We start from the raw sequence: 13,820 nt of genomic DNA, 5'->3' as shown, positions 1-13,820 counted from the left end.
CTCCACATAACGAAAACTTGTCCAAATTTCAATTCAGAAAGAAGCAAACTGCACATGTCTACTTTTTATTTGTTTACATGTTTACTTTCACTTTTACTAAAACTTCTGCACACATAATCTGGTGCAACTGTGCACAGTAACCAATCAGCTTCTAACCTCAGCTTGTTCAATTAACCACTTGCCTTCCAGAGGATTTACCCCCCCCCCCCTTCCTGACCAGGCCATTTTTTGCGATACAGCGCTGCGTTACTTTAGCTGACAATTGCGTGATCATGCAACACTGAACCCAAATGAGATTTATGTCCTTTATTCCCATAAATGGAGCTTTCTTTGATCGCCTCTGCATTTTTAATTAATTGGTTTCCGTGAAACTTATAGCGTCTACAAATGGCGATATATATACTGGAATTTTTTTTTTATACTAGTAATGGCTATGATTTTACTTATTTCGTGACTGTAGCGGGCATTCCGAATACAAAGAAACAAACAGAGGGTGCATGAACTATTTAAAAGATCATTTATTTAATAAATAATTGGTAATATGCTCACAAAGGAACAAATGTCAAAGGCACATCATATCCAGGTCCAGTCACTGGATGATATCCGTAATGGGACTCCTAGACCGCCAAATGGCTGACACGTTTCGAGGGCTTGCCTCTTCATCAGAGCCACACTTGTGGTCTCATACCTCTGTAGAGTCCATCCTCCAGCACAGGAGTACAAGTTTATGCCATTCTTTGGTGGGCATTCTGACACTGGGGGGGAACTGAAACTGAAATACAAATCTGACACCTAACCCGCCCTTACTCTATCCAAAATGAAAAAAATAGTTACTTTAGGCTTTGACAATAAAGCCTAGAAGCTGATTGGTTACAATGCATGGCTTCACCAAATTTCACCATAATGTCCATTTTCATGCATCAGCTGAGCTGGAAACATGTAGCAGACAAATCAAATTATTTTATAATACAGTGCAAAGTAGACATGTGCAATTTGTTTCATTACGAATCAATTTTTGAATGAAAATGTGTTTTTTTTGGAGATTCAGATGTTCGGTAATTCGAAATCGAGTAAATTTGTGACTTGAATGTGTAATTGTCAGTCACTCAGTTTAGTTCCACAGTCTAAGGCAATTCTTAACCTAGAAAAATGTGGGGCCGCTGAATTTTGCAATATATTTATTTTGCTGCGTCTGAAATCATTGAATAGTTTTGATATATGAATAACGAATCCCCTGGAAATATCGAAACCGAAAACTAATACAGTATATAGCAATTTTCCAAAAAAACTGCAAACTTACAAAACAAATGCCGAAGATACAAAGCAAATTCCAAAAACAAGTTGGTTCAACATAACGAATATGACAAAACAAAATTCTTCAATGAACAAATTAACAAAATCAGAAACGAAAAGAACATTTCCAGCATGCATGTCTAGTGCAAAAAGCAACAATTATGTGTGATGTGTGGCAACCCATAGCAATCAGTTTTTCATTAGTTTACAGGTATTAAAATAGTGCAAGAGTTGACTGGATGCTTGAAAACAAAGGAAGGAATGACATTCAATTGTCTTAAAGCGGAGTTCCACCCGAAAGGGGAAGTTCCACTTTAAAGATTGGTCCCCGCTCCCCAATAAGGATTGGCACCTTTGGGGAACGGAGGAGGAATGGGTACCCAAATTTGACAGGTACCCGCTCCCACTTCCGCTGCGATTGCCTAGGCGATCGGAAACGGAAGTTGTCCTCCTACCCTCCTTCCCCGAAGACTTGTGGGAAACTTGACAGGGCCCAGAAGATGATGGGACTATTCAGGAAGTGCAGCGCTACTCGCACTTTACAGCCGGGTGCCCACACTGAAGATGCTGGCGCCTGGTATACAGGACAACCGGTGAAACGGGCTGCGGCGGGGGCAACGCGGGATCGTGGGACAGGTGAGTGGCTGTTTTTTAAAAGTCAGCAGCTACAGTTTTTGTAGCTGCTGACTTTTATTTTTTTACAAAGTAAGTGGAACTCCGCTTTAAGGGTCCATGCACATTGATTGAAAAACACTGATTCTAGAAGAGTTTTGCTTTTTGCCTGTAGATGCAGCTCAATGTTATCCTATGTGTCCAAGCACGTTAGGCTGTTTAGCGGCATATTTTAGGCTCAGTGTTTAGAGGCAGAAAAAAATCCTTCTGGATTGCATTTTTTGATAGGCGTTTTCTGGCAAAAATATGCTAAAAATGCCTAAATGCTCCTAAATGCACCTAAATGTGTGTACAAAAAGACCCTTAACAAGTATGCAGCAGGAATATTGAGACTCCCATTGTTACTACTGCATGATTGAAACTTGATGATGTACAATATAAGAGTAAAACAGTTAAATTCAATGGGCAGATGTGTGCTTATGCACATTGATTAATGCTCATGGACACTTAAGGTGTGTTAATGCATGAAAGGTACAGCATGCCTAATTTTTCCTCACCGCAAATGAGCAAAATACATTGCAAACGCACTGTAATGCATCACAGTGCACATAGAAGCTTAAGGAAAGAAAAAATAAGGAAGTGACCTCACAGGTCAAATGCAGATAGAAAAGCATGCATCAACTGCATGTAAACGCACTTCAATTGCGTGTGAAAAGTGCATCAAATCCATGCATAGGTAAAAGGAAAAATCACACAGTTACATGTATTTTCTGGTGTGAATGGGCCCTTACAGTGCTAAACCTTTCATCCAATTTCTGAGTTGCTGCTTTTATAAATTTCACACTTTAGCACTAAGAAATAATAGTGGTAAAAAAAAGCGCTTGTGTGTTTGACCAATTATTTTCTTTGTATTAATTCTCTATATAATGGGGATGTGGCAGGGGTAGGTCCTACATACTTTTTACTAATAGGTGTTCCCCTTTCCCATAATAAAAACTTGGGAGGTACGAGAAAGATGGACAACCAAAAAAAACTGCCTAAATCCACAAGTACTTTTATTACTAATTTTCCTTTGTACTGGCTTTTCAAAATTTGAATGCAATTTTTAAAAAAGTCTGTATAAAAGGTTTAGTGTGATATACAGGAAAACCTTTGGTAGTTAAATAGTTCATTTATCATAGAGGTGTATACTTAAATTCAAAAAAGGGACACCTGAGGAGGAAAGAGGGACAGGGGGACTTGGTTCCAAAAGAGGGAACAGTTGGGGGTTTTGCACAAAGCCAAGTGCAGCTTAAGTGTGGCTTGCATACCATGCATAGGATTATATACACTGCTCAAAAAAATTAAAGGAACACTTTGAAATCACATCAGATCTCAATGATACCATGTTGGATATCTATACTGATATGGACTGGATAATGTGTTAGGAACATAAGGATGCCCCATCGTTTGATGGAAATTAAAATTATCCACCTGCAGAGGACTGAACTCAAACACACCCTGAAAATCAAAGGGAAAAATGATGCAACAGGCTAGTACATTTTGCTGAAATTTCATTGCAGCAACTCACAATGATACTCAGTAGATTATATGACCCCCATGTGCTTGTATGCATGCTTGAAAACATCGTGGCATGCTCCTAATGAGCCGACGGATTGGGGTACTTCCTCCCAGATCTGGACCAGGGCATCACTGAGCTCCTGCACAGTGTGAGGTGTAACCTAACTGCATCAAATAGACTGAAACATGATATCCCAGAGGTGTCCTATTGGATTTAGGTCAGGCGAGCGTGGGGGCCATTTATTGGTATCAATTCCTTCATCCACCAGGAACTGCCTGCATAGTCTTGCCACATGAGGCATTGTTCTGCACAAGGAGGAACACAGGACCCACTGCACCAGTGTAGGGTCTGACAGTGGATTTCATCCCCATACCTAATTGCAGTCAGGGTGCCTTTGTCTAGCTTGTAGAAGTCTGTGCATCCCTCCATGGATATGCCTCCTCAGACCATCACTGACCCACCACCAAAATGGTTATGCTGAACGGTGTTACAGGCAGCATAACATTCTCTACGGCTTCTCCCGACCCTTTCACATCTGTCACATGTGCTCAGGGTAAACCTGCTCTCATCTGTTAAAAGCACAGGGCACCAGTTGCGGACCTGACAATTTTGGTGTTCAATGGCAAATGCCAATCAAGCTCTATGGTGCCGGGCAGTGAGCTCAGAGCCCACTAGAGGACATCGGACCCTCAGGCCACCCTCATGAAGTCTGTTTCTGATTGTTTGATCAGACACATTCACACCAGTGGCCTGCTGAAGGTCATTTTGTAGGGCTCTGGCAGTGCTCATCCTGTTCCTCCTTGTATAAAGGAACAGATAACGGTCCTGCTGATGGGTTAAGGACCTTCTACAGCCCTGTCCACCTCTCCTAGAGTAACTGCTTGTCTCCTGGAATCACCTCCATGCTCTTGAGACTGTGCTGGGAGAAACAGTAAACCATCTGGCAATGGCACGTATTGATGTGCCATCCTAGAGGAGTTGGACTGCCTGTGCAACCTCTGCATGGTCCAGGTATCGCCTCATGCTACAAGTAGTGACACTAACCCTAGCCAAATGGAAAACTAGTGAAAAACAGTCAGAAAAGATGAGTAGGGAAAACAATGTCAGTGGCCTCCACCTGTAAAACCATTTTTTTGTTTTGGGGGTCATCTCATTTTTGCCCATCTAGTGCACCTGCTACTTAACTGACCAGATAAATATCTTAGGAGATTAACTGACTTGATGCTATACTCTGATTAAAAAGTGTTCCTTTAATTATTTTGAGCAGTGTAGTTTTACCCCTTTCATAAACAGACATATATACTGTATATATATTTAGAAAAGGCTTTTATTAGCTGAATGCATTTGATCTAATTGATTTGGTTATTTCTGAGTAAGAGCCAGTCCCTTGTGGTCCCTCGCATTCTGGTTTTGACATCCCATTCATTTGAATGAGTTGTAGAATGCACTGGAATGTGCAAGCATTACTTTTGCAAATCAAACTACAGTAATATGTGGTTTGGTGGCCGCAAATGAGCTACGTTTACTAGAAGCTTTTGCGGTGCCATTAACAATTAATTGGCACCTACGCGTGTCTCTGAAATGCGCATGGAACATGCCTTTCCTGCACCACATTCTGATGTGAACAGACCGTAACATCAATGACTTCTTTCAGTAGTGTAGACTAGTGTTTAGCTGCTTACTAAAGGAAAACTGCAAGATCTGAAAAAGGAGAGATCATTAGTTCTTAATGCTGTAATGTTAAGATTAAGAAAAAATGTAACACCACCCTGCTTGCTAAAGTCCCACTATTTTTTTTTTCTGTTCCCGGTGTTCTTTGTCCGTGCTTTAATTTTTCATACCTCCTCCCTCCTCCTTTGATATATTTATTGCACTTTTCTGTTTTGTTTCCTATGAAGTTTCCTTTCTTTCCTATTCTCTCTTTCATCCCCTTCACACCCCCATTTACTCTCACTCTTTTTCTATGATTCATTCTTTTTCTTTTTCTGTGCGCCCCCCACCCCAGCCTTTCTTGCTTTCTCTTTTTGTGCCAGCACAGAAATATTTGCTAAATCTCAGGGGGTCTGAGACCAGGAGTAAAACAGGGGAGAGGAAAATGAGCAAAAGAAAAAAGACAGAAACAAACTTTGTCCATACAAGGATGGAGGGGGGGAGGGAGAGCAGAGCATGTGGGAGAGCGAAAAAGAGAGAGACCTCCCTCCCAAATCCACAGGCAGAAAGATAGTAGGACTTCATTTCATATTTCGTCTGTTAAAAGCATCAGACTGGAGACAGCTAAAGTGCAGACAAAGAGCAGAAAGATGACAACCACTTCCTAACCAGACTGTGATGTGAGATAACTGGATGCTTGAGAGAATGAAGAAGGAAAAGTTATATCTAGGAAGACCAACACAAACTAAGGAGCACTGAAATTGGCTCAAGGGGTCCCACATAAAAGGAATACAGCAAGGTTTTATTAGAAGACAATGAAATCTTTGCAAACTCACTCAGCTGCTCTCAAGGAACTCTTGATGCAAATGTGACCAACCACAGAAACAGCAGCAACAGCTGGAAAGAGCTAATCCTGAGCAGAGTGTTACATTTTGTCAGAAGGAGAAAGTTCAGTCTGCAGAGAGGCAAATCAAATATTCTTGACAATGCTACATACCAAAGCAACGTTCAAAGGAATCACCATGTTTTTATTTATCCTCATTCTGCAAGTTGTAATATTGCTTCCTATGTCACATTCCTATGAACTTAGAGAACATGATGCTCTTTGTGGGCCAAGTGATTCATGTTATGCAGTCTTTTACCAGCGCCGTACGTTTCTGGAGTCTTGGAGAGCTTGTCGTGAAAAAGGTGGCAACCTAGCAACCATCAAAAATGCCCAGGAAGCATCTTTAGTTGAGCAACTTCTTACCTCCTCAACAGGTTCTCGCAGTGATGGAGACCTGCAGCTGAGGCTTTGGATTGGCTTGCAACGTCAGCCCAGGCAGTGTGCTCCTCAAAAGCCTTTGCGTGGTTTCACGTGGACTACTGGAGACCAAGACACAGCCTACACTAACTGGGTTAGCCAGCCAGTGTCAGCAGGATCCCCAAGTTCCTGTTCAGCTCCACGATGCGTGGCAATTGGATTGGGCTATGGTAAACCAGAAGATGATTTTAAATGGCTGGAAGGCTCTTGTACATTGCCTGTTGATGGTTTTGTATGCAAGTTTCGCTATCAAGGATTGTGTTCAACTTTGACTGAGGAAACTGTTCGCTATTCTATACCCTTTGGCTATGAGGGTACCTGGCTAGACCTGCTTCCATTTGGCACTGTTGCAGTAGTGTCATGTGAAGGTCAGCACCAGAGCATGTCTGTTCTGTGCATGTTAAAGGAGGATGGTACTGTGGGATGGAACAAGGATGAGCCTTTGTGCCAACGTCCTGAAGAATTACAATGCCAGCAATGTCAGCAGCTGTGTGATAAAGGAGTTTGTAGCTGTCAAGAAGGATATGTACTCTTGCCAGATGGACACTCCTGTGAACCAGAGGATGACCATAACTATGAAGCACAAGGATGCCCTTGTCAATACCAATGCATAGCAGGAACAGGTGGTCAGGGGTACCAGTGCATATGTCCAGAAGGCTATGAACTGGCTTCTGATGAACATAGTTGTGAAGATGTAGATGAATGTGAAGATGAAGAAACATGTGAACATTCCTGTCAAAATACTCTGGGCTCATATACTTGCTCTTGTGATTTGGGTTTTTCTGTTGCAGAAGATGATCCTGAGCGATGTGTAGATATAGATGAATGCCGTATTGCTCGTATGTGCCAACAGATGTGTGTGAACTATATTGGGTTTTTTGAATGCTACTGTAGTGAGGGCTATGAACTAGATGCAGATCGTGTGAGCTGCAAGCTTCTGGATGTAATGACGACTAGACATGAACCAAATCTACCTGTGATTAGAATTTTTGAGCAAGAACCAACATTTGAATCAGCAACTGATGGTTGGTATTGGACAGACATATATGACACCGAAACTCCTGATAAGACTTATACAGTTCAACCAACAACATCCTTTAAAAAAGAACCAACTGTGGAGCCAACTTTGAACAAAATTTCTGACACAACAACATACCCACTGGACTGGGAAAGCAACATGGAAATAACAGCTTCGCCCACTGTTACCCCATCTCAGACTATACCACCTACGTATAAGATGGATAAAATCAGAAGAACCACTTTCAAAACAGTACCACCTAGAGTTTCTTTATTATCTTCAAAAGTTCCTGCAAGGTACTTATCAACTACATTACCACAAGATGAATTGAGTGTTGATAAATGGCAGAGGGAAGAGGTCACATCTGCTATCTCCACAACAGTTCAACCCAGAACCATTACAGCTTTGCTGGAGCAGGCTAGGATATCTACAGCAGACCCTTACATTTTCCTTGAAGATGACAATCCTGCAACAACACAGGTGCCAACAACTGGAGTACATATAAATAAAAACACAGTGCCTTCACTTGACCTCTCATTGTCTAATCATATTGGAAATGCTGTATCATCTGATGTATCATCTGTTTCTTCCAATACATCCCAAGAATCAAAAGGAAAAAGGGACAACCGATGGTTGGTGGTAGCCTTACTTGTTCCTCTGTGTGTTTTTCTAGTAATTATGTTGGCCCTTGGTATTGTGTACTGTACGCGTTGTGGAGGGGAAACAAAGCCTCGAAGTGTCACTGACTGCTATCACTGGGTAACAGGTGGTGGACCAGAGAAAGGCCTTCCTCCTTCAGGGGTAGAAATACCTATCAATCGAGGACCTGTTTAGAGAAACATGAGGATTCTAGAATTTTAAATTAGATAAAGTAGCACTAAATGTGGGACTCACTTGGGTTCATGTTTTTTCTGGGCTTGGTGCAGATAAGAAAATCACATGTACTTGCCTTATATGTTTAGCTTGATTACTTTTGTCATATGTTATTGTCATTGTACAAGTTGTGTAGGCCACACACACTGGGGACGTTTATAAAGTAGATAGTATAGCAGTTTTTCACTTACTGAAATATGTAGATCTTCTAATTTCACAAATTCTTAAAAAGTATGGTATAATAGCATACACATAATATGTTTTTAGACCTCTCATTTTTGGCTTATTCAAAGGTTCTGCCCAAAAGGCAGATATGAACTACAAACTTATAGCATCCAATCAGAGTTTTATAATTAAAATTCTAATTGGTGGCTAATGGCTATGAGTTCTACCACCTGCTTTTTTACACCTACTTCATTCAAAAATGTGTCTCAGTTGGTTGGCCTCATTTATATTATGCTCTGCTCATATCTGTCATCATTCTGTCTATTCAGCAAGCACTTCACAGTTCTCACTATTCTTACTTACAGTTTTCTTTACCAGCCTAACATTTGAACAAGTGCTAAGAAGTTAATTGCAGACATCACTGAGTAATCCAACCCATTTTCTGTCAGACATGTCAAACGCATTGATTTGTCATTGTTGTCATCTTTCACTCCTAATTAATGAAAGATGGTATCCGATTTATTCTAGGTATCTGCATATCACTCATCATGTATGATGAGTTAATAAAATAGTTTGATAATGTTATTTCCTCAATATCTGTGGTCACAGCATTAATGACAGTGGAAAGATGAATTATTATAATGAACAGGTCAAATACCAGACATCATGATGACTTGAAAATCAAGAATCTTAAAATGCCATTGTGTATAGTGGTGACAAATGTGTATGTGTGTCTCAGTACCGGACTACCATTTTGACAACAGGATACTCAGGGGGTGGAAAAACCTTTGGGGACCTCTCACAAATGTAATTCTGTTTTTGTGTGTTAAGCATATAATGTTTTATAACATGTTGGTATTGCAGTATGGTCTCTTTTACCCCATCAATATTTCAAAAATCTCTTGTAACATTACACCAATCCTTCCCCTGGATTACAGAAGCCGCTTTTCACCCACTGTAGTGAAAACTTTCTTTAACTCTTATACTCATCTGGATCATGTGAACACTCATTGTATGTATTAATAAATGAAGAACTGCATAGTGATGGGGGCGATACAGGGATGCAAAAGCAATATACTTTGTACTGCTAGACAAATGAGACCTTAAGTTTTGTCACTTTGAAATCCTGAGTGCTAATTGATTCCAGTGTGGTGTATCAATCCGCAGAATTGTTCTGGTACCAAGGGTTCATTACCAAATAAGAACAGTTTTTTATTGTTCACAATATGTTTTAGTGATTTTAAATGTCCTTGCTGTAAAGAGGATGAGATCAAGCAATGCATTGTTTTGTTTTGTTATAAATATAGCTAGGTTTTTGTATAATGGATACAGCATGAGTCATCAGTAAAAAAAAATGGATAACATTTAAACTGACAAAACCAAAAACACAAAGCTAATGCCATTCTACTCCGTGCAGGGATTTGCAGGATTTTTTGTATTGTACAAATTATACACTGTGCTGCAGTAAACTACAATAGCATAAAAATTTATTCTTTTTTTGCACTGATTAGGCCATATCACTGGTGGTCAGATTTGTCATTCTAAACCTGATTGCTAGGAATATAAAATGTTATACTGCTTAGAAAAATGGGGACATATTAGAAACTCCCATTAAGTTTTTTTTTCTGATTGTGTCTCTCTATGGGAGAGTTACCTTTCCAGCTCTACTGACTACCGTCATTGGGAAAGAAAATAAGAGGAATCGCTTTAGCAAGGACACAGACCTCATGTAACCCTTCCCCATTCTACTCAAAGAGTGTTTTCATTGATATATTTATCTCTTTTCTGGAGATTTTCCTTCACTTCCTGTCTTGACGACCAAGGAAATGAGGGTAAATCTCCTCAATGGAGAAACAGAAAGCAATTAAAAGCTTGGGTATGGAAGAAGGAAAGCAACAGAAGCAGGAGCAGACTGACAACTCATGGGCCCCCCAGGCAATAGGGGATCATGGGGCCCCTGTGTCCTTGCCCAAACTCAAAAAAGCCTATGAAAAAGGTACCAGGGGCATCTCGTGGGGCCCCCTACTGACCCCGGGCCCTTGGGCAGTGCCCGAGTTTCCAAATGGTCAGTCCGCCCCTGAACAGAAGTCAATCATGTACAGTCCATATATAACGTTATTCATAGTTTTGAAGAGTAAAAGTCCAACGTTGGGAGCTCTAAGGATTCCCCTTCATTAGAACTTGGCATCTCTGAAAAAAACGCATACTGGACTAGTGAAATAGAACTCCTGGAGGATATAACAGGCTCTATAACAGGCTGGTACAATGGCATCTAAAGCGGTCTTTCCTGCAGAGAGTTTTAAGCCGCTCTCACACTACCATGCAGCAGCACAGTCAACATGCGTTTTTTTGTGCAGGTTACTCACGGATTATCATAGATTTTTACCATGTCCTGTGTTTTTGATACGTTTTCTGAAAGTGCACCAAAAGTTCTGCATGCTGCATCTTTGGTGCGCTTTCAGAAAAGTCCATAGGAAACTGCGGGTAACCCACATGAACAAGCAGATACACTGTTCTGTGGTTTGGCTGTAGTGTGGAAATACTTTTAATAGCCTTGAGATCATGGAGGAGCTTAATAATGTGCTAACAAATACATACAGTAGGTACATTGATTTGTGTATGTTCTATCTGTCTGGAGTTCTGCTTTATTAAAATGTAAAATTTTAATATAGCATGTGAAAATGTATGGATTTTATCGGACAGCTGAGCAATTTTTAAAGCTGGGAACATTTTAAGGAAAGAGATTTTCGGGGGCACTTTTTCAAAGCCTGAGGCTATCCCTGGCACAGCAGGAAATTGGCAGCTATGTAAACCACACTTCGCTTTTATCTCCCCATATCCTGTCCATGGACTCCTGCATGTTCTTAAGAAAACTCTGCAGCCAGTTTAAAAACATTGTTGCACTAAAGGGTTTTGAAAAAGCAGGCCATGTGCCAAAGTGTGCTCTGGTGTGTTTTTTATACTGGTGTTCCAAATATTGTGCTGTTTTATAATTACATTGGAGTTTCTTCTTAATATGTTCTCAAACTTTATTAACTCGACGTCAGTAAGAAAGGTCACAAGGATAGTTTTGAAAAATAAAATCTATAAAAATAAATTTCAGGTTTGTTTGTACCAGCATTTATTGCATGGACAGGATTTTCCATAATTATCTTCTGACTTCACTCCTAGAAGTCTACAAAGATACTGAGCATATTACAAGCAAACTTCTGTATGTAATATGGCAGGAATGTATTGTGGTTTATTGAACCAGCAGTTCAGTCTTTGGTAATGTACTATTGCATATAAAGTGATACTAGAGTGTATTCTTTCTTACTTCAGCTCTGGAGCTGATTGGTAAAAGCAGAACTTCCCACTTAAGCTGACCATAGATGAACTGAAATTTGGCCCATTCAGTAGGAACTGGACGAATTTCAATCTATCTAAGGACAGGCTGGTTGTACTGAAGTCAATCTATTGATCTACTTTGGTACAACTAGCCTGGTTTTTTTTTTTTTTTTCATATGATCATTGCCAACAACTATGACCACCAGCAGTGATCATTGTATTCTGACGTTGGGGAAATCTCCCACTGTCAGAATACAATACCACAGCCTGAGGGATTTTCCCATCAACACTGACTGTATTGATGGGGGAATCAAGTGATTTTCTTTCCTTCAACCGGTGGTTAAGGGAAATAATTTCGCACAATCTATGGTCTACCTTAGTATGCATTCAAAAGATTTCATGAACTTCAGTAAGAACTTTCCTAGGGCAACAAAAAAAAATCCCTTGCAGTGGTGCCCCGCCATGTTGCAAAGTGCAAATGATCATTAAAGTGTTAATTCACATTTACAGAAAAAATTTAAAAGTGGACTAACACCGGACACCTTGAGCTGTCAACACCCCCCGCAGCCGCTCCAGTGGTGCGGGGGATTTGAAATCCCTGCTCTTTTCTCTTTCTCCAAGTTGCAGTGATAATGCTGACCAATCAGAATTGATCTAGTCCACACCAGAGAAGAGGCAGAAGAGTGGTGATTTCTGTTAGAGCAGCTGTGGGGGTGCTGACAGCTCAGCAACCCTGCAGGTAAGTACAGCAGGGACCATGTAAGGTTGGGAGGGTGTCCAGTGTTAGTTCACCTTTACATTTTTTCTCTAAGGGCTCATTCATATGGGCAGAAAAAACATTGCGTTTAGACACGTATCTTCTGCATGTAAGAAACATCCTGCGTAAAATGTGCACCTAAGGTACTCGCATTTATGTACATTTATACGTGATTATGAGTAAAATCTGAAAATCTAAGTGTGTAAAATTTGCAGCTGTGCCCTACTTTTTGTGCATGACTAAACGCAGCAAACATTTTCATATGTAGATGCAGCTATGTGTATGGGTTCATTGATTACCATAGTGCAATGTTTAGATGAGTAAAAAATTATCTGGTATATTTATCTAAACACAGCGTTTTGTTCTGCTTGTGTGAATGAGCCCTGTTAGTATGAACTCATTGTTTGCTATAGCGCTGTGTTTAGATGTGTACAAAGCTATCTGCTGTACACATCTAAATGCAACAGTTTTTATGTCCATGAGAATGAGCCATATAGGTGAACTAACCCTTAAAGTCTAGGGCGTTGTGTATGAGGCTGTATTACTTACCTTCTCCTTGCTCAAGCGGACTCCCCTGATCTCCTAGACTGGTCCTCAGCATTGGAGGCATCTGGACTGGTGAAGTTAAGCAATACAGTCCCTTGTTCTACCCCCAAAATTTAACAAACATCTAATCTTTGCAGTGGGGATTGGAGGTACCCAGTGCAAAGGTTTTTTTTTTTTTTTTTTGGTTGTGCCTGGAGTTGGGCTGTAAATCTGTTGGACGCTCATTGTGCTGTGTTTTCTTAGTCAATACAGATCGTGAGCAAGTAAGGATATGCAATAAGGATTGCTAAGCTTTTTCAGTGAATACATCTAACCTGGATGGGATTGTCAATTCCAGATTCACTGTGATTCTTCATGCTGCAGGCAGGTACTTGTATGCACTGCTAGTTGCTCCACCTTGTATACCCGTAAACTGTGGGAAAAGACTGAAACAAATGAACCTACAGATGTGAGGTGGTCATCATCCAGTTTTGTCAATATGATACAATGAAGATTCTGCAGCAATGCATTGCCACCCTTCACCCCAGCAGATCAGGGATTTTTATTTATTTCTTCTTGTAAATGTGTCAAATGTTTTTCCTGTATGTTTAAAATGACAAATAAACTAAATTTAAATAAGTATTTAACTGGTATTGTCAGTGTATTTTTATTTGATTAGAAATTATTCAATATTAAATTGCTGTTTATGAAAAGTTTGAAGAACATTGTCTTGTTC

The 13,820-nt window shown here is 40.3% G+C and overlaps 1 protein-coding gene across 1 annotated transcript; it reads left to right on the top strand.

Annotated features, from left to right (window-relative positions):
- The first annotated feature begins 5,660 nt into the window (after window positions 1-5,660).
- On the top strand, window positions 5,661-13,731 carry CD248 (CD248 molecule). The gene has a single exon (XM_089658065.1). The coding sequence runs from the start codon at window positions 6,103-6,105 to the stop codon at window positions 8,269-8,271; it is 2,169 nt and encodes a 722-aa protein (XP_089514191.1). The 5' UTR covers window positions 5,661-6,102; the 3' UTR covers window positions 8,272-13,731.
- Window positions 13,732-13,820: the final 89 nt, after the last annotated feature.

This window comes from Staurois parvus, unplaced genomic scaffold (assembly GCF_062004578.1).
Source record: "Staurois parvus isolate SC_StPar_1 unplaced genomic scaffold, SC_StPar_1.0 ptg001051l, whole genome shotgun sequence".
Lineage (NCBI taxonomy): Eukaryota > Metazoa > Chordata > Amphibia > Anura > Ranidae > Staurois > Staurois parvus.
The sequence above is the reverse complement of the archived record's forward strand: the minus strand, read 5'-3'. Positions and strand labels throughout refer to the sequence as shown.